At 36.3% G+C, this 23,870-nt stretch overlaps 1 protein-coding gene across 10 annotated transcripts in view; it reads right to left on the reverse strand.

Moving 5' to 3' along the window:
- The window catches only part of MAGI2 (membrane associated guanylate kinase, WW and PDZ domain containing 2), a 1,033,722-nt gene that overhangs the window by 82,301 nt on the left and 927,551 nt on the right, over positions 1-23,870 (reverse strand). For all 10 annotated transcript variants that reach the window (XR_016314026.1, XM_089685799.1, XM_089685771.1 and 7 more), the window contains 6 exons: positions 21,812-21,853; positions 17,954-18,045; positions 14,126-14,318; positions 8,709-8,951; positions 3,131-3,316; positions 2,127-2,283 (listed from right to left, as the gene is read on the reverse strand). Coding sequence is in view for 9 of the 10 variants with exons in the window: in XM_089685799.1 (XP_089541925.1) it covers positions 2,127-2,283; positions 3,131-3,316; positions 8,709-8,951; positions 14,126-14,318; positions 17,954-18,045; positions 21,812-21,853 (913 nt within the window). In the remaining variant the exon portion in view is untranslated. The remainder of the gene's footprint in view (positions 1-2,126; positions 2,284-3,130; positions 3,317-8,708; positions 8,952-14,125; positions 14,319-17,953; positions 18,046-21,811; positions 21,854-23,870) is intronic.

Here is a 23,870-nt window from a genome sequence, read left to right on the forward strand (position 1 = left end):
TATCTTGGAGATGTTGCGGAGGTGAAGTCTACAAGATTTGGACAGTGATTGGATTTGGGGGTGAAAGGACAGATGGGAGTCTAGGATTACACCTAGTACTCAGGCATGAGGGGAGGGAATGATGATTGTGTTATTGATCTTGATGGAGAAGTCAGGGGAGGGGGCACGGACTGGGGGGAATACTAAGAGCTCAGTTTTGGAAAGATTGAGTTTGAGGAAGTTTGAAGAGTGACATCCATGCCGATATGTCGCTTAGTAGGTTAGTAATGTGAGAGGAGACTGAAGGGGTGAGGTGAGGGGTAGAAAGATAGATTTGTGTGTCATCAGCATAGAGATGGTACTTAAAGCCATGGGAGTTTATCAAGTGACCAAGGGAGGAGGTGTAGATGGAGAAGAGAAGGGGTCCATGGACGGAACCTTGAGGGACCCCTACAGAAAGAGGGAGTGAAGAGGAGGAGGCAGCGTTTTAGGTAACGCTGAAGGAGCGTTACGATAGGTAGGAGGAGAACCAGGAGAGAGCAGAGTCTCTGAGACCAAGAGAGTGGAGTTTTTTGAGGAGGAAGGGATGGCCAACCGTATCAAAATCCGCAGAGAGGTCAAGTAGTAAGTTTACGGAGTAGTGGCCATTGGTTTTAGCTGTTAGTAGATCATTAGTGAGTTTTAGTGAGGCAGTTTCAGTGGAGTGTAGTGAGCGAAAGCCAGACTGTAAAGGATCAAGAAGGTTGTTGTCGAGGAGGTGGGAGCTCAGGTGATTGTAGACTGTAGTGTTCTAGGAGTTTAGAGGTAAATGGCAGCAGGGAGATGGGTCTTAAGTTGTTCAGGTTGGTGGGGTCCAGGGAGGGCTTTTTAATTATGGGAGTGATGTGTGCATGCTTTACAGGGGAGGGGAAGGCACCAGTAGAGAGTGAAAGATTGAAGATGTGAGTGAGGGAGCATAGGATGGAAGAAGAGGGTGACCGTAGTAGTTGTGAGGGGACAGGATCCAGGGGGCAGGTAGGGAGACGGGCTTCTGAGAAAACCTTAATGACCTCTTTGGTAGTAGTAAGGTCAAAAGAGGAAAGTGTTGAGGGAGGTTTAGTATAAGGTATGCTAAGTGGGATGGGTTTCTGTGCAGTGGCGATGCCCCTACGAATTGTGGCAATCTTGTTTTTGAAATGATTTTCAATCTCGTGAGCAGTGAGTGAGGTACTGGGTGGAGGTGGAGGTTGATAAAGTAGAGAGTTAAAAGTAGAGAAGAGACGACGAGGACTGGATGACAAGGTATTAATAGGAGTGACAAAGTAGGCTTGTTTGGCAGCATGAAGGGAGGAATTGTATGTTGAGAAAGCAGATTTATATAGGGTGAATGCTTGCTGGGATTTGGTTTTACGCCACAATCGCTCCAGCGCATGACTATGTTGTTTAAAATTTCTGGTGTTGTCAGTCTGTCAAGGTTGTAACGGTCGGGGCCTGATGCTTCATGTTGTTAGAGGAGCAAATGAGTCTAATGCGGATGAAAGCGAACTGTTGTGGACAGCAGTGGCCAGGTCAGGGCAGGACAGGGGAAAGATTTTGTCATAGAGTTGGTCAGTTGCAGAGTGGAAAGGAGCAGGGTTCAAGTTGTGAAGGTTTCTGCGTGTAATTGTTTGCTGTATGGAGGGATAGGTGTTTGAAGACGAGGACACTGTGAAGGTGATGAGATTGTGATCAGAGAGAGGAAAGGGGGTGTTTGTGAGGTTGTAGGGAGTGCAAAGATGGGAGAAAACAAGGTCTAATGTATTCCCATCAGAGTGAATGGAGGACTGTATACATTGTGCTAATGCAAAAGATGAGGTTAAGTTGAAGAGTTGGGATGTAGCCGGGTTGTTGACATTAATAGGGATGTTAAAATCTCCGAGAATGATAGTGGGTAGTTCAGAGGAGAGAAACTGTATATGAGCTTTCAATAAATGATTATTTCCTAACAAACAAAACAAACCATAACTATGAATGGGAATGTGAAACCTTTCTCCTCACAATCAGAACACTTTGTCAAACGTTGACTAGAGATAAGCCCCGCAAATGATGTGCATTCAGGAAAAGGTTGACCTCATCATTGAAAAGATTTGTGGCCTGTTAGAATAACTACTATACCTATTAAAAGTTACCTATTTTCATGGCCTTGTAACTGCAGTGGCTGGGGGGGAGGAGGCTGTGCTACTGGACTGTGCTGGGCTACTGGACTCTGCTGCGCCATGGGGCTGTGCTGCTGGGCCATAGGACTCTGCTTCTCTGAACTGGGTGCAGACGCTGGGCTGTTTAAATCTGTAAAAGGCAAAAGTGTCAAACACAGAATTTATTTTTTCCTAAACTTATAACAGGATAAAACAAGTAAAAAAAAAATGATGTTCATTCTATTTTAAATGTTAAATATTGTTTACAATCCATTAATGGGTATATCTTTCCAACACTCTCTTTCTGTGAAATTCAGGTCAAAACTTTAAACTCTCTAGTCATTTTGGGCACTTCATAACATTTTTGTTATACTAGTTTTCTAAATTGTAGCTCCCAACAGTCTAAGTGTAATATTCACTTGTTAAGCATTTCCTTTCAGCCATACAATGAACATTAATACATGCTTGGTGTGACCATCTAGTAGAAGAAAATATCCAACTAGGGGTACCTGTATATAAAGCTAACATGGACAAGACTGAGCAGACTTTCATGCCCATGCTTTCACATTTTCAGACATTGCAGATTTTTAATGCCTTACTTGCTACCATATTGGACTTGCACACACAATTATTGCAGTGTATATAGCAAGCAAAACCTTAATCTTCATCATTTTATACACTGCAACAGGACAAATAAAGGAAAGGGAATCTAAGCGAATATGTTGTACATTGTTCAGTAAGAAATAAGAAGAAAAGATTGCACATTCCTTGAAGGAAGGGAGTGATGTAGAAGTACAATATGTAAAGTCCTGTATCAATTGTGGGTGCTACTGTATATAAATGGAGGAAATAATTAATATATAGAGAGTTTGCTTTATAGTTGTTAGTTTAATGTCAGTATTGACATTTGTCCCAAAGGTGTTCCATCACATAAAAGTAAAATTAGAGGGGCTTATATTTAATATACTAAATTGTAACTAATGTCTACTGATACCTACCCTCCTGAGGAACAATGCATAGTGTTACACTTAAACCTGCATCTTTAATCAGTTTAACAATATCTGCATGAGGCATGTTGATTATAGACTGGCTATTCACAGCTAAAATCCGGTCTCCAACTTTCAGCTTTGCACAGCGATCTGCAGGGCTTCCTTCAATAATTCGGCCAATTTTATGTGGTACAGCTGTAAGGAAAATCATATAAATTAGTATTAGCCATGGCTAAAAAATAAGCTAAATGAGAGAGTCTAACTCCTTCCATGTTACTCTTGGTAGTGTAAAATAAGTGGAGACAGCAGTCAGATGGAGGCTGGGAATTAAGGTCCACAGATTTCCATGCCAAAATTCCCAAGATAAATACTTAATTTAATCTACTTGCAGCTAAGAGCTAAACATCAGTTTTGGACTGACTTACACTTTAATGTGTATGTCAAGCCAAAAACATGTTTTCAAAGTGTTTGATGGAGTGGGTAAGTTTTAGAACTCCTGACAGTTTTTTTTTTTTTATTTCTGTCCTGGGGTTCATGAATGTAAAGATCAAGCTAGGAACTAACTACTAGCTTGATCACTTATGGTAAATCTAAGAATAAAAACAAAGCCAATTACAAATCGGCTGTTGGAACAATATTCAATATTCTGAAAAAATGTTTTCGAAATGCCCTTTTACCCTTCTCAGCGTCTTAAAACTGGTATTGTACAATATGATTATTTCATATCTTAAACAGATTGTTTTCTTCATGGATAAAATGCATAAAATACATTTTAATTTTCTTGATTGGGAAAAAAGTGATGTAAAGCTTCCAGCTCATTAAACCAAATGTTTTGTACTTATTCTAGCAAATATATGCCATGTCAATGTAATGCAATTAACATAGACGGTGTTACCAGCTGATGCATCATTGACAGCATTATTAATCTAAACACTAAATATGAAACAAAAGTGATTTTTTTTTATCAGTTCTTCTCTTTGTAAGAAAAGAGTTTGTTGTAAGTGATAACCATCTCAAGTTCAAATTGCAGTTGCCATGCTAATTTAAGAATAAATTGTGCTCTACACTTTAAAAAAAAAAAAACAAGCAGAAAAAATGCATTTACAGTACTGCTAAGTGTCGGCAAAGAAAGATTAAAGGAAAAGTGGCATAAAATTCAAATTACAGTCTTATTTTACCTTTATAGTACTTTAATGTATAGCATTTAAGACATACATTATTCTGAGCGTAAAACAATTGTGTATATTTATTGAAACCTATTGCATTTATTTTACAATAATAACTATGCTAAGCTATCTACTAAAAGCGCTTTCAGCATTACCATGCTTTTAAAATCCCCATAGGTCTTATTCTGTGACTTTATGACACATTATAGTAATCCAGTTGACTGTTTTTCCTGGACTGTTTGTTCAGATTTATAAGCTCTTTTTATTGGGTAGCTGTATGTTAGACTATCAAGATTGAAATTTTAAGCACACACAAAATTTGTTTCTAGGAAAACTAAAACATGGAGATAATATGTGCCATAAAGATGCATATCATTGTATATATGGGATAAAGAGTAAATAAAAAGTAAATGGGACTCTATGTTTAGAGAATAATTACTATAAAGTGCACAATTAAGAGGTTTGTACCATTTTTTTGTATAATCCTGGGACCTATTTTCAATGGCAACAAAGACCTCTCCTTCCCGCATACCTCTAATAAAGTTATCTCTTAAGGAGAAACATATCAGTTGTGTTTGTAGACACAAATAACATACTCTTGTAATGTCATTCGGTGTATGTTTGGTTTGACATTGACCATTAGCCCCTGCTCACATCAAAGTGTTTTTGAAATCATGTGATTTCCAGTGAAGTCACACGATTTCAAAATCGGGTGACCATCTGATTTCATTGCGATTTGCAAGACATCTGACACAGATGTCTATGCAAATCACAACAAAAGTAGTGCATGCACTACTTTAGAAATCGGTGCGGCTCCGACCAAGTCAGAACTACACCGATATGACTGCTCTAATAGTGGACAATAGGGTGCGACTTGGCATACGATTTGCAAGTTGCCTGGCATGCAAATTGCATGCCAAGTCGCACTCAATATGATCGGGGTGTTATATCCAATATGCTTCAGCTACTGTCATTTGAAAATATAAGTATGTAGTCCTGTGCCTAATCTGTTTTGTGGGTTTGTGCATGTGTTTGCCTTTTGGTTATGTCTTTTTGTACTGTGATGCTAAATTTCTGGCTGGTGCATAGTTCCTGAGTCATGCCATGCCCTGTGTGTGAGCCTGGTTCAGTGGCTATATAGTGGGCAAGTTAGTCTCAGGAGAGCTGAGTCTGGTGTGGGAGGTGCTGCCCAGAGGACCTGAACAGATGTGATTCCTGATGCTGCTGTTTCTCCTTTCAAAGGGCCTGTTCTCAGTAGCCAGGACATATAGACTTTTCCCTGTTCTCTAAGGACTTGTTGTTACGGACATTCTACAATTTACCTGTAACAGGTTATTCACCTGGGAGAAGAAAGAGAGGAATGGAAGATTACAGTGTCTGTTGGTTCCAACAAGTAACCAAAGTGTGAAGAGTTAAGAGGCTATTGGTCTTGGACTTGCCCTTTAGGGAGCGAACTCCCAGTCTCAAGTAGGCTTCGGCCATCGACAACTACAGCCCAAGAATATTAATGACTCTTCAAACATATTTCAACAGGCAAACATTTGATCTTCTTTCATACCGTGCTTGAAGATAAAAGTGATATACTTGGAAAAAAAACAAACCATACTGACTTAGCTTTTATTCTAAAGCTAAATTAATAAAAAATACAGATTTGTGACATGGAAAAATAAAGTAAACCCCTACAATTAACACAACTTTAAATATATGAAATTGGAACCAGGTTCCTGATGTGTGCCAATTATTAGAACACCTTAGAGCAGGGGTGGGCAACTGTGGCCCTCCAGCTGTTGGTGAACTACAGGTCCCATCATGCCTCAGAATTTGGGAGTCATGCTTGCAACTGTCAGTTTTGCAATGCCTCATGGGACTTGTAGTCCTACAACAGCTGGAGGGCCGCAGTTGCCCACCCCTGCCTTAGAGAGTATGCAGGTGGAACCTGTTTGATTGAAACCACATGTATCTAGAGTTTGGTGTTCTCTTTGCTATTGGCATGGGTAGTGCTGTCATTCCAAAGTCAAAAGAGCTTTTTAATACCCTCAGGAAGTTGTGGATGCCTAGGAGTCTGGCATCAAATATAAAAAGATTACCAAATAATTTCAAATCAAACATTTTGCTGTGAGGAAAATATTCTAAAAGAGATATGAGCTTCAAGCAACTACGAATTTGTCCGGACTGATGCAGCATGTTAAGCCCTAAATCTGACCATTTGATGCTAAAAGAAGTCCCCAAGAACCCCAAAATTTAATCATGGGTCTGCAGGCAACTCTTGCTACAGTTAAAAGGGATGGAAACTATAATCAAGAAGATATTGCACTAATTTATCCTGGATTGGAGGTATGTCAAGAAAAAGCCTTTACTGTTCAAAAACAACACTAGAGCAAGATTACAATTTTCCAATGAACATATAGGTAGGAAAACAAGGCCTTCTGGAACAATGGTTTGTGTACTGATTAATCAAAGATAGTTGTTTGGCCACAGTAACAATAGATATATTTGGTGCAAACAGAAGACAGCATTTCTTGAGAAGAACCTCATACCAACTGTGAAAGATAGATGTAGAAATGATTTAGTTTGGGGTTGCTCTGTTGCTTCATGACCTGAGTAGCTTGCAGCCCAGAGCTAGCTATGACTGCTGCATCATAACAAAGTATGCTTGATGAGAACATGAGGTCATATGTCTGAAAGTTGAAGCTGCACCAGAAATGGATTTTTCAACAGAATAATGTTCCAAAACACACTAGTAAATCCAAAAAAAAATGGGTCAAAAAGAAAAAGAGAGTTATAGATTGGACTAGTCAAAACCCTGATTCTAATCCCATTGAAATGTTGTGGATGGGATGTCAGAGACTGGTAGGCAGTTATGTGAAATTTCTGTTATAGTGGGTATTACCAGCTTCTAGACATGTGCAAAATGAAAAAATCATTTAGTTTAATTTCAATTCATTATTTGACTAATTTCATTTAGTTCAGTTCATTAAATTTGTTTAACTCATTTTCGTAATTCATTTTGCAGCTCACAAATTTTATTGTTTTGTAAAGTATTATACTTTTATATTCTATTCTAATGTATTCTATTTGAATTTGAATTCATTTTATTAAAAATTTAAATTTAAAAAAAGACAGTTATATTTTATTCTATTGTTTTCTGGTCCCTTCTTTTCTATTCTATTAATTGATTTTCTCTTCTAATCTATTCTATTCTTTGGTTTTCTATTCTAATCTTTTTAATTCTGTTCTATGCATTTCTATTTTATTCCTTTCTTTTCTATTGTTTTGTTCTGTTTTACTCTATTCTTTTCTATTCTATTCTTTTCTTTTGTATTCTGTTCTAGTCCTTTGTTTTCTATTCTGTTCTTTTTTCCTCTATTCTTTTCTATTCTATCATTTTTTATTCTATTCTAATGTATTTTATTAAAATTCAAAATTATTCTATTCGAAATTCGAATGTCGGAAGACAGTTATATTCTTTCTATTTCATTCTATTTCATTCTATTTCTATTATATTATTTTTCTATTGTATTCTTTGATTTTCTATTCTAATCTTTTTCTATTCTGTTTTTTTCTATTCTATTCTTTAATTTTCTATTCTATTCTAATCTTTTATATTCTATTCTTTGATTTTCTTTTCTATTTTAATCTTTTCTATTCTATTCTAATTGATTCTTTTCTATTCTATTCCTTTATTTTCTATTCTATTTTGTTCTGTTTTACTCTATTCTCTTCTATTCTGTTCTTTTCTTTTGTATTCTGTTCTATTTTTTTTATTTCCTATTTAGTTCTTATTTCCTCTATACTTTTCTATTCTATTCTTTTATTTTCTATTCTATTATTTTCTTTTCCTTTATTTTGTATTCTATTTTATTTTCTTCTTGTTTTTTAATTCAAGTTTGTTTTCCAATTTTTTTTTCGAATTGATTTGAATTTCGGCCAATTTTTTTCTCGTTTTTTCTGATTCGTTTAAATTCATTACTATTGTAACTTGGAATTCTGATACATCAGAATCTCCAACTAATGGAAAATGTGTAAAAATTTTGATTAGAAATTAAATGAACCACACATGTCCACAAGCTTCTGAGGCCAAGCATGGGCTTACTTTTTCCAACGCAATCCCATACATCTATTGATATTTTTCTTGAATATATATTTAAAAAAATTTAATTTTAGTGTTTATGCAAGTATAATACTGTTATCTGTAGGCACTGCTTAACTGAAAACCTAATGGCACTCAAAATCTATATGTTACCTTAAACACTATTTTAGAAATGTCCTCATATAACATATAATATAACATATTACTTACATAATATGGTAATGCTAGCATGTTTATACTTATTCATATAACCACTATTGTGTACCTATGTATCCCATGGCAACATTTTTTCTTTTTCTTTAATACAATTAATTTAATACTTTTAAGATACCTATTGTGGCTCCTGATTCTGGTCTGTTCAAGGAGCTGATAATTACAAAGCCAAACCCTTCATTTTCTTTTCGATGGATGACCACATCACTGGATTGTGAGTTCTGAGTAGCAAAACCCTCAGGAGGAGAAGTGTGGCTTTGTGTAGTATGATTACTGTTTGGATATGCAGAGTCACTTCTAGGGGAACTGTGATGTGTTGACACAGAGCCTGGACTCCTGCCATTTTCTGGGCAAGTATCGCCTGTAAAGAAAAAAAAATGGCTGTTTTCTCTGTGAAATTCAAAGACTAAAGAACATTCCAACAGCTACAGAAAGTAATACAAATACATTTTAAAAAGTTACAAATATCCAAGTTTTTGGATGTCTAAGTGGGTATGTTTCTTCGGTTATCAAAAAGAGATCTCAGAAAAGTTGTCTCACAGATCTGCCTGTACAAACAAGTAGTACACATGTGAGAGAAGCAACAAAGAGGTCAATAATCACTTTGAAGAAGCTATGGCATTTAGTGGTGAAAGTGTACTGATCTGTGTATGGGTGCACCAAAACATTTCTAGTATATAGAGCTCTACTTTTCTGACATATAAAACTTCCAGAAATATATAGGAAGATCATTATGCCTATGCATATATTTAATTAGATACAGTAAATATATATACATATATTAAAAAAAAATATATATATATAATAAAATGTTAGCAAAATGGACTAGCCTGCTTCATCATTTTTCACTTTGATTTTTGGGGTGTTTTTGAATTCAGTCCTTTGTAGGTTGATAATTTTAATTCCCAGCAAACGATGGGGCATCATTACATTCCTAACACATTACCCAGTCCATATCAGTATACATATCCAGCATGATATTTTTCTCCATTGAGATCTGATGTGTTTTCAAATCCTTTAATTTTTTTGAGCAATGTATATATAGTGGAGTGACTGGATAAAAAGGCTATTATGTTACAAATGTGTTTTGAAGATGGACCAAATAGCCTTTGGGGTTAATTTACTAAAGGCAAATAGACTACACTTTGCAAGAGTAGTTACACTCTACAAGGGCATTTGCTCCAGAGCTTAGTAACGGAGATGAAGCTTCACTTTGCAAAAAATACCCAATGACATGCATGGAAAAAATTTTTTTCTGCTTGCACATGATTGAATGATGGAAGTCAGCAGAGCATCCCCTCATTTACTAAGCTCTGGAGAAAATGCTCTTGCAGAGTCAAACTACACTTGAAAAGTGCACAGTCTATTTACATTTAGTAAATCAACCCCAGTGAGATTCTTTGGAGTACTAAAAAAACTGAAATGCATTTAACCTCTAGGATTTACTCCATGGATATATCTGCATGACCTTATTATGGATCACCTATTAAGTGAATAGTGGAACTTTAAAGTTCCTTTTTATCAAATTTTACTGTGGAGATCAGGACAGTACTCACATACAGAAATGTTTTGGTACAGGTTTTAGTTCCTACGTAAAGGGACCATGTTATGGGGTTAAAATGCCAAAACCCCTAACTTGTGAAGAAAGCAGCATTATCCACTTGCCCATATGCTCTGTAGCAGAGCTCTCAGCACCAATCCTAGTCCACACTTCTGGGTGTGGGAAATGGTATGTATTCTGCCGGTTGTTGCAGCTCATCCTGCAGACCTGCATCACTATTGTGTCCTGAAGTGACTAGGGATTAGCAGGAGGAATGACAGCAGTCAGTAGGGGGACCTGTTATTCAACCATTCTGAGGATTTGAATTAGATTGGTTCTGGAAGCTCTGCTACACAGTGATGTTTCAACAAGCAGGCCAATGGACAGGTAGGCATAAATCCGCTTTCTTCACATGTTCATGATTTTGATTTTTAACACCAGACAGGGTTGATTTAGGAAGAATTTGTTTTTCTTTATTAGTGACCTGCCAGTCTGTTCAGAACTTCATAGGTACATCACTTTTTATTACCTGTCCCAAATTGGCTTGCATGGCAGAATGGCACAAAAAAAAAAGCCATTTCTCAGAAGTAAACAGTTAAAAGCATATATACAATGCCAAAATCATGGGGGTAATGTAGGTTTGATCAGAGAGAGGTCTGTGATCAGTTGAGATCAAAACTGCTTAGTGAAATACTTTCATACAACTTTCAAACTTAAATACTTTAGTAAAAATCAAACAATGTAAAGTAAGGTTATGATAGCATTATACTGTGGAGCTCATTTTAACCAGCAGAAAAATTGACATCTTATAAAAAAAAAAGGGGGAGAATGCATAGAACAAAAACAAAGAAATACTGCAAAAATGGTGAAATACTTGGTTTTAGTCTACTTAAGAGATGAAAGCCTGACAATTGTGCAGTGTACCATCTCAGGCAGTGTTCCATTGAGCTTTTAAGAAAGCACATTGTATCAAAGCTGCCATCCAGCCAAATCTATTTTAGCACTTTGCTGTCACTATCCAGGTAATGCAAGGTGTAATAAAGAAATTAAAGCACTGAGAGTCTGGTGCCTGCCATGATAATTCTTGAAATTTATAATATTGGGTCAAGGAGGTATGACAGCACAGTAACTCTTCTCTATGTGAAAGTCCTATTACTGAAATCATTGTAGAAAGACCTGGTAAAAGAATAAGGCAGCCCATAGAATAATTATTTTTTTTAGTTTTTTTTTGTTCAATCAGCAGATTGAACGAAAAATAAAGACCTGCACACTGGAGGTTGATAAGAGAATCGCTCCATCGCGCCTTGTCCTTAACTTTTACCTAAACAGCCAAGATTTGCATACTACTTCAGCTGCAGATCTATAAAATCAAACCTCTGCTTATGTACCTTTCTTTCAAATCAGGCCTGGATTTCCCTATAAGTCATGGGCTGGAGAGGGTATCAGAAGGAACACCTGGTTATCTTTACTTGCCAGTTTCTCTCTTTTCCACATCTTCTAACACTGGCACAGAAGTTGCTTTGAGGATGTTTACCTGATGTACCAACCAGTAAAACAAGTATGTAGGTAGCTGTCTTTTTATTGTGCCTTACAACTCTGGAGGAACAGGCTCCACACAGCTCTAACAAGAAGAAAAATGACCCCTGAATTGCAAAAGGGAGGAAACAGTTGAAGCAGTAGCTTGCTGCTACGGGTTACACAAATGCTGGGATGCTGGCTACAAATAATGGCTGTGGCTGGGGTCGGGGGACATATACAGTTGTGTTCAAAATAATAGCAGTCAGACATCACTAACCTGATCAATCACTGTTTTTGGTAGAAATGATATTTCTACATGGCAAATAATTTACTAGCAGGTGTAGTAGAGTAATAGAAATCCAACAGACCCAACAGTCAGGACATGCATGCTGCTGATTCTGTGTAATTGAATCACTAATTGAAAGGGGCATGTTCAAAATAATAGCAGTGTGGAGTTCTATTAGTGAGGTCATTCATTCTTTGAGAAACAGGTGGCAATTATTGCCATTATTTAAGGAAGGAAGGCAGTAAATGTTGTACATGCTGGTTACAGTGCATTTCTCTCTGAAATTCTGAGGAAAATGGGTCGTTGCAGACATTGTTCAGAAGAACAGCATACCTTGATTAAAAAGTTGATTGGAGAGGGGAAAACATATAAAGAAGTGCAGAAAATGATAGGCTGCTCAGCTAAAATGATCGCAAATGCTTTAAAATGGCAAACAAAACCTGAAAGACGTGGAAGAAAGCGAAAAACTATCATTCAAATGGATAGAAGAATAGCCAAAATGGCAAGGACTCAGCCAACAATCAGCTCCAGGAAGATCAAAGAAGGTCTAAAGTTACCTGTGAGTACTGTTACAATTAGAAGACGCCTATGTGAAGCCAAGCTATCTGCAAAAAGCCCCCGCAAAGTCCCACTGTTGAAAAAAAGACATGTGCTGAAGAGGTTACAATTTGCCAAAGAGCACATTGACTGGCCTAAAGAGAAATGGCGCAACATTTTGTGGACTGATGAAAGTAAGATTGTTCTTTTTTTGGTCTAGTGGCTGGAGACAGTTTGTCAGACGACCCCCAAACACTGAATTCAAGCCACAGTACACCGTGAAGACAGTGAAGCATGGTTGGGCAAGCATCATGATATGGGGATGTTTCTCATACTATAGTGTTGGGCCTATTTATCGCATACCAGGGATCATGGATCAGTTTGAATACATCAGAATACTTGAAGAGGTCATGCTGCCTTATGCTAAGGAGGAAATGCCCTTGAAATTGGTGTTCCGACAAGACAACGACCTCAAACACACCAGTAAATGTGCAACATCTTGGTTCCAGACCAACAAGATTGATGTTATGGAGTGGCCAGCCCAATCCCCGGATCTTAATCCAATAGAAAACTTGTGGGGAGACATAAAAAAAATGCAGTTTCTGAGGCAAAACCAAGAAATAGAGAAGAACTGTGGAATGTAGTCCAATCATCCTGGGCTGGAATACCTGTTCACAGGTGCCAGAAGTTGACTGACTCCATGCAACACAGATGTACAGCAGTTCTCAGAAACAGTGCTTATACAACTAAATATTAATTGATTCAAAGGAAAGCAAAATCTTCAAACATTTTTCAGTTTATATAGTGAATGTTTGAGTTTGTAAAGAAGAATACACAAACACTGCTATTTTTTTGAACAGTCTAATATTCACTTTTCTTAAATTTTTTTAGAGGAACAACACAAATTTGATATATTTTTCTTCATGTTTTGAGTTGGAATAGAATGTTTAGTGTTCCCCAATGCATTTGTGTGTATAGAAATAAAAGCTATTAGAAGGATTTTGAGCTTTATTCACTTTTTTCAACACACTGCTATTATTTTGAACACAACTGTATGTGAATATTTCTGGTAGGGTCAGTGGCCACCCATGAACATAACATCATCTGCACTTTAACATATGAGAAAGAGCTGGTAATTTTAGTTAAATAATAATAATAATAATAATAATAATGCTTATCAAAGGCAAAGAAAGAAACGGCGGTGCTGACTGTTTACTTGTTTTGCAGTATTGGCTCCCAGTGGAATTTATAGACTTTTCAATCTATATATAATACTTAGTGCTTTATTATATGAACTAGAAGTGTCTTTCTAGTTTACTGCCCTTGGAATAAGCTTAGAGAACATAAGCAATTTGTGCAAAGCTATCATGCAGATGTGCAGATCAGCGTATATCTCAATGGCAGTGACATTATAGTCTCTGACCCTTGGGAACTAAGAAGGCAATTGACCTTGCCTATGATTTGCAGACAACATCCTGAATCTTAAATAACAGGATAATCACATCTAATAGGAAGATAAAATAACAAAGTGTTTCTATAAATAAACATTTTTATGTGGGTTGTATAATGTGCATTGTAATATTGTAAAGTATTGAGCAAACTGTTGGCGATATATAAATCCTGTATAATAATATGTATGTTGTGGGTAACCTACCTATGGCTAGCACCTTTCTTCTCACAGTAAGATTGACTTGTCCATTACGAGCAGCATTATGCATGAGATCAATCACATATCGGTGAGTTTTACCAGCAACTGGAATTCCATCTACATACAGCAATTCATCACCAGGTCGTAGCCGGCCGTCTCTGTCTGCTGAGCCCATTGCTATCACAGCACCAATTAAAATCTAAATACAGAAAATTGGCCAAATTACTGATCAGTTTAACTAAAAATGACAGTTCTATAAAGAGCAGTATATATAAACTGGTGTTGCATTTGTTACTAGGATGGATTCATATATTATTAATTAAAATAAAAAACGTAAAAAGTAACAGATGGTCAATTATTATTAGTACAAATACTGTTATGTATTTATGAAAACACAATCTCCTGGAAATTCATTAGCTACAAAGACCACCTAGATATGCAGGCATATTATTGTTTCTTTAATGCAAAAATGTGTCACGAGTATTTTTTTTTAACATATAGTATTTACATAAAGCACACTACACAATTTAGAGGTAAACAGATACCTGAATATGAGATGAATATCCAATATAATCAGGTACAGCATTGCCTTAAACATACATTTTAATATCTAAAATGTTAAAACCTGCTTTAAATATCAGTGTAGGAGTTAGCATCTCAGACTTAATTGATTAATAAACTGACACACCAGGGCTTTATTAAACCTGAACTCCATGCAGATTTAAAAAGCAAAACATAGTTTAAGGCAGTTGTGGCTTAAAGAAAAAAACTGAAATGTGTTTTACATGCCAATATTAAGTGGTGGCATGCGTCTCCAGTCATTCTTTGTATGACAGCAGTCAGACTGGCAAGGGGAGGTCTAGCACTAGGAGTTAATTGGGATTTGTTGGAATGTCATATGGAGTAGTATGCATACCAGTCATTGGATTTCCTGGAAATCAAGAGTGGGGCCTATGCTTTCTGTTTCTGTTGAACCTCCGGAGTTTAGCCTTCAAATTCATTTCCTAGTCTAGCTGAGCACGTTTCCTGAATTTGTTGTGTAACAACAAGAGGTAAACTAAATTCATACTTGTATTGTACATTGTATTGTAAATATGGTGTTGTGTGTAATTTGTAAATATCATATAAGCCAAGCCAGACTTATACTGTACATTGTGTTGTAAATACTGTTTAGCTTGTTATTTGTATATATTATGTAACTCTATCAATAAATGTAGATTGCAGATGGAACTACCTCTTTTGTGTAGGAACTCTCAGATCTAGCGGTGTATATGTAAATACTCCTACAGTGATTAGGGTGTATTCACATATACACGTAACTTAGTTAACAGCTGATACCAATACCCTGCAACCCTACTGTTGTTATATGCTAATACATATACAAAAACTGGTGTACATTAAAGTTAAGTTATATAATAACAGCCAGTATAGGACTTTACACCAAGACAAGGACTAGATTAAGGGAAATGGATAACAACAGCTTGATTGGGGAACTGTATAAAAGCCAGAGGTCAAAATATACTCCAAACTTTCAGACAAACTGTGCTCTGGAAACTGGAATTGGTACTACACCAAGCCAGGGGTTGAGGCCAGAAGGTCAAATTAGAACATAACAGCAAACGTTACACAGACACAGGAGGGCAAGATACAGCCCTGTATACCAGATTCTGATCCAGGAAAGGATTTGGAATCTCATGAACTCTTACCACCTGAAAAGGCTCGTTCCATAAATCTTGGTGCAGAGAAAAGTCATGACATGAGTTGGACTAGTGGAGACAACCAGATGACTAATTTAACTAGTGAACCATGTCCAAACATTAAAGTAAAAGGGGGAAAAAAGCAAAAGCAGACACTTAGAACTGACAGAAAACACAGGATAACCAGGAGGCAGACTACTCTACATAATACACTAGAAAATTCAGGGGGCTTCTTATTCCTGAATTACTTCTTACTACTTCTGATGAACTGAGCAGATAACGTACATATGAGAAGAGGACTGACACAATAAAACAGGCACATAAGTGAACCCAAAACACAGGGAGAATAAAAAAAAGACAGAACACACAGATTATTGGACCAATGTCAGAATAACAATTCAAATGGAAGACTTGTGAGGCACAGCTATCCACATAAATGTCATCACAATTTACCACCATTTGCCAGATCACATAGATGAATGACGCAAATCTGACAAGAGAAAAAATGTACCACCATCCCTACTTGTGCCTCATTCTCTACAAAATACATTGGTGATGTGAACGCTGTAATAGCTGCATGCTTACAACACATTTAATAAATTCTGTATTGGAGTATTTGAAATTTCAGTCCTTTATAATGTTCACCACATAAATTGCTTTTCTTACAATGAGTACAGGTCTCTATAACCAAGCTGAATTCAACTATAAGAGCTGTGTGTAGATCATACATTTTATGTTACTTTCATTTCAGAGATAAAGCTCCAAAATAGACCTTTTAATCCTCATTTCTCAAATTCATACTTTTGAAGCTTATGCCTTCAAAGGCAAGGCTGGCAAGCTGAATGTATAAATGCATATAATAGAGGATGCTAAAGGAATATTGATTACTTGAATTGTATCATGTACTCAAGGCAATTCACAAAATGTTTACGAACACTGTACTGCATTTACACACTTATAAGTGCCATGGAAATCAAACTGTGGGGTATGATTTTGCTGAAAAATGAGTTCTAGTAATGTAATCTCATACCCAAAAGTTGCAATTCAGAACATTGCTAATATACAATATTTTCTAGAAACCAGAGTAAGGTTTTATTTCACTTTACGTTTTTACATGATTGCTGTTTTAAACATTTTTAAAGCTGCAATTCATAGACATACTTGTAAGTTTTCCTTTCTAGTGGTTATTTTTTTTGTTAACTGCTGAGATGGAGTTAGGATAATATATTAACTCAATCTAACAAAACTAAGGGACTAATCTCTGAGAAAACCCAAAACATGTCATAGAGAACCATGGGTCTGTGCTAAATATGGAGGTTGTTCTTTAGTAGCATTTTAAAAAATCTGATAGCTGGTGTGAAAAATTGCATTTAAATGTTTTAATTGATACCTTTTTTATATCTGATTACCAATACTATTTGGCAAGCAAGCTAATACATATGGTACCTCCTCCATAGCTATGTTTATATAATTGATTAAATTAATTCAGAAATAATATGTTTTAAGATAAATATATATCAAGCCTTATTTTTACAGATAGCTATTAAACTTTACAGATCACTAAATTTTTATAAAGTATATTTGGAAGTTGACAGTGAGACTTTAAAACTAGAAATGAATTTAAAAGCCCACATATAAGATTAGCCTAAGTATAGCTTGGGATTTGGAAATAAAAGTATGTATTGTTTTTTAGTATTAATGGCACAATAAATATTTCCCATAAAAAGGTGAAATAAATTATGACTGTTAACAACTAGGTCCCATAGCAGTAGATATTTATAGTCATTCCTTTAAATAATGTAACTGTAATTAAAATCATAGTGGTATTCTAAGCAAACAGCTGTAATAAACACCAGTGGGCTTTGCTTCACTTAAGAACATGTGTATGCATTATATTATTTACTTGTAGCGTCATGATCACCAGTGGCACTGTACAAAGTAATAAATGTTAGAAAATGGAATATAACATAGCAGGTAAAACAGATAAGAAAGTACATAAAATGTGCTAAAGGACATACAGTGTACATACAGTAAATTGTGTGACAACAACCACCATCCACCATCCACCAGTAACAAGAAACAGAATAGAGGGTCTTGTTATACATGCTTATGCTCTAGAGAGTGACAGAGAACTTACAGGCTGGCCAGGTTCATCACCACCAAGTATTCTAAAGCCAAAGCCAGACTCTTGCCGTCGAAGGTGCACATCTAACTCCTTGAAGTCAGGACCTGTTGTCAAACAAAATAACTTTTAATTAAACTTTATTTGATATCAGTACCACAGACAACACAGTGAGAAAAGAAAATGACTTTTTTCCAATGATAAATGGTTCATGCGCAATATTAGCCTGGCATGGATTTTAACATAACAAAAACAAGCAGTAAGGGACTGTTCAACAGCAACGGAGATAGAAATGTTATTTACCATGTTAATTACATTACACAGCAAATCAGAAAGGTTACTTAGCAATTAAATAAAGTAGTCATGGTTAGAAGCGATGTATAAAATGATATTACAAGTTTTTAAACATGCTTTATTCTAATAAACACCTAATTTTTAAGGTTTCAAATTAAATTAAAAGGATTTACTGATCACTTTATGAGGATGACCCATAAAAAAAACCAAATCTCTCCAATACCATCTTGTATCCATTAAATATAGTGATAGACATTTTCATTGTATATAACCAATTACATGTTCTTTAGGAATTATTTTCTATATTAGAACATGGATTGTGTTGCAACCCCCTTGATTTACAAATGATCCAAGATGATGGCTTACATAATATGTCACAATTCTTTCCTTGAATGCAAATCTAGGTAATCATGTACTGTACCTGCATGATCACAATAAATTACATGCATTATAAAGCAAATGAGAGACATGCAGATATTTACATTACATATCTACATATGCCATTGCTGAGTGATGGCATGCTATTTTTGAATAATGCTGTCTTGGTATCTTAGGAAAATGTTTTCTCTCTGACTTTCCTATAAGTTTTCTTTCATTATAAAATGCTTTAGTTCCTCTGAACCTTTTACTGTCTCAGCAAGTGACATCTTTACAGTTTTTTTTAAATTATATCAAATTTAAGCATAAATCTTATCTAAAGCTGACCACTATATATTTTCACACAAAAATGTTTATATAGGCTATGTGAAAAGACATATTGCCATATATTAAAGTGTTACTAAACCCAGGACCCTGCATTCGCTAATCTGGTCTTCCACAGTACACAGAACATGAAAGTGCAATTATTATAGTAAATATAAACCATTAAATACCTTTTCTGATCAGCAGTTAGAGCAGTCTTGTGACTTCTATCAGTGTCCATCTGAACACTGGTTAAAGCTTGTAGGAGGAGTTTTCATTCTCTTCTCACTGCCCTGTGAGATTGCATAACCCCTGACCCTCTGTCTGGACAGTGCTGATTGGCTCTGTGCTGAGCACATGCACCCTCCCAAGAAAAAGAAAAAAAACTCTCTAGCAGTACACACCAAACTGAGCATGTGAAGAGGCTGTGTTTTATCAGGAGATGAATGGGGAATGTGGAAGAAGGGGAGGACAAGAGAAGACAGGATCAAACATCCTTTTTTGCACAATGCAGAGGATTAACCCCTTAAGTTCCACAGTGAGTATAAAAAGCATGCTTTACTGCATATACAGACTGATTTTACTATTGTGGGTTTAGTAACACTTTAATTACAAATTAATATAGCATAATTACTTTAAAGCTTAAAGTAAAAGTATGGGCTTTAAAACAAACAAGCATATATACTCACCCCATGCTGCAGCGGTCCCATGTTTGCTGTAAGACTTTGAACTGAGTGATCACATGACTGCTGATTGCTCAGTTCTCAGACTGCTCTGAGTGGAGAGCAGTGACTGTCAGTTACTACTCTCTACTCTGCTCTTCCAGCAGCACTGGGCTAGGGAGAGGGCAGGCATTGCTGCTCCGGCTCTAAGTCACATGCTGAATGGCGGAGCCAGCTGTCCATCAGGCAGAAGGGTGGAGCCTGGCAATATTGTTGGGATCCTTGCTGAGCTTGACGTGGCTCTGCCTGGTCAGCTGATAGTGGGCAATAGCTTACTATAAGCTGACTTTGGGTCACAGGAGGATAAAAGTAGATGTACCGAGGCCCACAAGAAAATACAGAAAAAAATGATTGGGCATACGTCTCTATTAAGTTTAGTGATTTAAAAAAAATAAATAAATCAGCACCAGGATTAGTACTTAAAATGAATGTCCCTTGTGCTTTTGGCTGCCAAGTACATTGAAGATTCTTCTATAGCTGTGATCTTCTGATGCTGTGAGGGTTACAACAACCAGCTGGACTTGTCACTGGACTTTCCATTCCCTTCACCATTTATAGAAACTGTACCATTGCTTCTCTAAATGAAAAACGCTCTATGAATAGAGGTCTGCCTCCTGTGGTAGTACTATTTTAGGGGGCAAAAGGGGAGGCATAGTCAATGCTTAAACTCTTACACTAGACATAACATAAGTTGGGATTTGAAGGTGTACACATTTCATTTAAAGCATGATGTGAACTAGAAGGAAAGCATGCTACAAAAAAATGGTGCAATGAAAATGGATTTGATCGTGGAATTTTACCAGTTAATAATTTTCTTCTTATAAATATTTTGCATATTTACTAATATTCTAGTTTGTTGCAGTATGTCATAGCACTCACATTAAACCTTTACAAGTTTAAGTCAGGTATAGCATTGTAATAACATGATTTCCTTTTTTTTCTGAGCATGTACTGGAAATTTACTCTAAGCTTTTTATATAAATGTACCTTTCATTTAAACATGAATATCCAGCATACTATTTCACTTGGTGAGCGTAGTTAGACAGCTTTCCTTGCTCTGTTTTAATGGCCCTTTCTAAAGGCATTAAGACTACTGAATTCCTTGGCTGCAATACATTTATTTTAAATTTTTTTTTAATTTCAGCAAAGCTGTAATGCTTTTCTGTTAACCCTAAATCAAAGCTTAGTTTCGCTCAGCCACAATTTAAATGAGCATGATATTTTTATTTTATATGCTGGGCAATTCTCCATCAGCAGTTCTCTGGCTACCATCAGACATTAAGAGGGAATAACTGTAAAGCTGGCCATAGATGGTTCGAATCTCGGCCGGTTTAGCTAGGACCGGCCAAGATTTAAACCATTTATGGGCAGGCTGAATGTACGAATCTCAATTGTTCAACCTGGGCACAACCAGTCTGTCAGATTTCACATGCGATTATTGCTAGCTAACACAATGACTATGTGGTATAGAATCCCCCATCAACACTGACTGTGTTGATGGGGGAATCTAGTGATTTTCTCTCCTGCAACCTGTGGTTGCAGGAAAGAAAATCGCTCCATCTATGACTGGCTTAAGACAAGTTCTGACCTTGCCATTTTCACTTGGCTGCAAAATGATTTGTTAATTGGTATGTACAGGGTTAGCTAAATGCAGGTAGGGACAATAATGATCAGAACAGATTTTCAAACATGGCCAGTTGATGGCTTCTACTGAGGGTGATTGTAAAGTGGTTGTACACAGCCCTCCAAGCATAAGATTGTTGCCAGATCAAACCACTTCTTTCAACATCTACAGGTACTGCTAGCATATGATGTGGAAAGGCACTTTATAAGTCACAACTTATCTGTTAAACATTCTCAATCCAGCATCTCATGGTGTCCTCTTTTTTGATGGAAGGTGGCCAAAAAACTTGGCTACAACATTATTTCCCATTTCATATTGTAAGCACCACTGCTTCTGAATCCATCCCCATTTTGATGCCCTGGGTGTATCTGATCTCACTCCTTAATGTCTGGTTAATATGGAAGTGCAGTGATATGGCTCCAACAAGAAAAATGTGACAAGACAATCATGACTGAATTTTATCCATAGGAATGACCACAGGACACACATTTAGGTTAGGACACAGAATGGTGAAAACATATCACAGGACAATGTGTGCTGGAGAATACTTGCCGGCAGGATCCGCTCTGAAACCAGCTCTGGGTGGCACTTGTTCTGAATAGGAAGATGAGGAATTTCACATAAGAAAATCAAAGCTCTAAACGTACAGCACCTCATGTAGGTTGTAAATCATTTATAGATGTTTAAGTTGTGCTCCCGTGAAAGTGACATGCTAAAATCCCTAAAATTTATCTATGCTATAAAATCATTAGAATAAACAAACTAAATGACAATACACAAACAAACAATTCATATTTTCAAAGTAGAAAAACACCACTTTTGGACCAATGAACAATATTGTCCCACTTTGGGACCACTACAGAGAAATTCTTCAGAAAACATTATCATTGAATTTAGACATATTTTTAAGGCTAGCAAAATTACTTGGCTTTGGGAAGATTAAAACTGCCACAAGTAGAAAAAAATGTAACATATAGTTGGTAATTGGTAAATATAAAAGCTAACAAATCTTTTATTTTCCTTAGAAAAAGAAGTAAAAACAAGGTTCAATAAGGACATCAAATCAAACAAGCATTCTGTTAGGCAATCCATAACCATTAACCAGCAAAGCATAAAAAACCTTAAACATATTTACCAATGACAAATAGTTTAGATGGCCATCCAGGCTAACCAATTTGGAAGGAATTCCAAGAAACATTCCTTCCTATAGTAAACCAGTAATGTAAACAAAGGAACTGTTTTTTTAAATATACTATAGTCTATGTCATTCCAAAATACTCTTTTTTTTTTTAAAGTGTCCTGATTATTGTGCTTAAAAGTGCACAAAATATCCCTTTATCTGGCATTACATTTGGTTTTGGTGGCTGAGTATTGTGTGTTTAAAAAAATAAAGCATCTTGTCATAAAACATTTTTCACAGATATATATCACTGAGAAAATCTATAGATTTATCTCACGTACTTCCAGTGGAACTTACATTCTGGAAAGAATGGCACAACGGTGGTGGGTGCAGAACAAGTGCACAGGTAGCTTCACAATTCGAAATGTTAATGGCACATTACTAATTTCTGATTGAAAAAAGTTGGTTTTCCACAAGAAGGGTAGCTACCAGTAAAAATGTGCTGGATTTTTTTCTAAATAAAGGTGCTGTATTTGTTACTATAAAGAGTAAATTAAAGTCTAGAATTTTTTTGTTCTTGGGGTTTTTCTATTTCCATTCACTTTCAGAGAAAATCTGGATATGGGCATCTGCTCTTTCCAAATAGCTAGCCTTATATAGCTTATATAGAGCAAAATCAAGAGAAGATGTTGTAAAAATCCTTGCATTCTTGTTATAAAAATAAAAGACTTGTCCAAAACTAGCATTTACATGCTGTTGACTTATCATATTGATTTTTTTTAGTCTAGATAGGTATATCAGAAGGACAAAGTAGAAGGTACATGCTGGCCCAATGGCAAACAGGAATGCTTTGAATGGCTTTGCCCATTAGCCAATAATGAGGAATAAACCCCTTATTGTTTGGATCTGTGAGAGAAGTGGGACATGCTCTACTGTGCTTTTTACTGGCTTATTGGTGTGCTTTTTGGGTCTTATTAAGTCACCTTACCACAGGTTTGCTGGTTATACTTTTTGTTGTTTGTGGCCATAAAATCCACACACTGCACTTAAATTTCCAATAGGCCTATAAAAATGTGCAGTTTGGAAGAAATGACCTCATATTATCAAGCTATATCTCTGTTTTAAACCAACTGTTCTGAATACACAGTTGTCTGGGGGAAGAAATGGATGATTTGCATGGCTTTGCCCAAAGTACTAAAATGAGAAATAAATCCCTTCTCTTTTGCATTTGTGTTGGCAGTGAAATGAACAGATACCATATGGTTTAAAAAGTTTTTACAGTGCCTATATGTAATAATAATAATATAACATTTAGTATTAGGGGGTTAGAATACAGTTTGATCAGGAAATACAGTTTAGAGTAAGGCTTTAGTGTAGCTCCAGCAAACTAGCAAGTCATCACCAAATTTGTATGGAGATAGCAGGCAGCATGTCAGGTTTAAGGAATCCACTCAATTTAAATGTCCACTAGCAGGGGCGGACTGACAACTC

Source organism: Staurois parvus, unplaced genomic scaffold (assembly GCF_062004578.1).
Source record: "Staurois parvus isolate SC_StPar_1 unplaced genomic scaffold, SC_StPar_1.0 ptg000019l, whole genome shotgun sequence".
NCBI lineage: Eukaryota > Metazoa > Chordata > Amphibia > Anura > Ranidae > Staurois > Staurois parvus.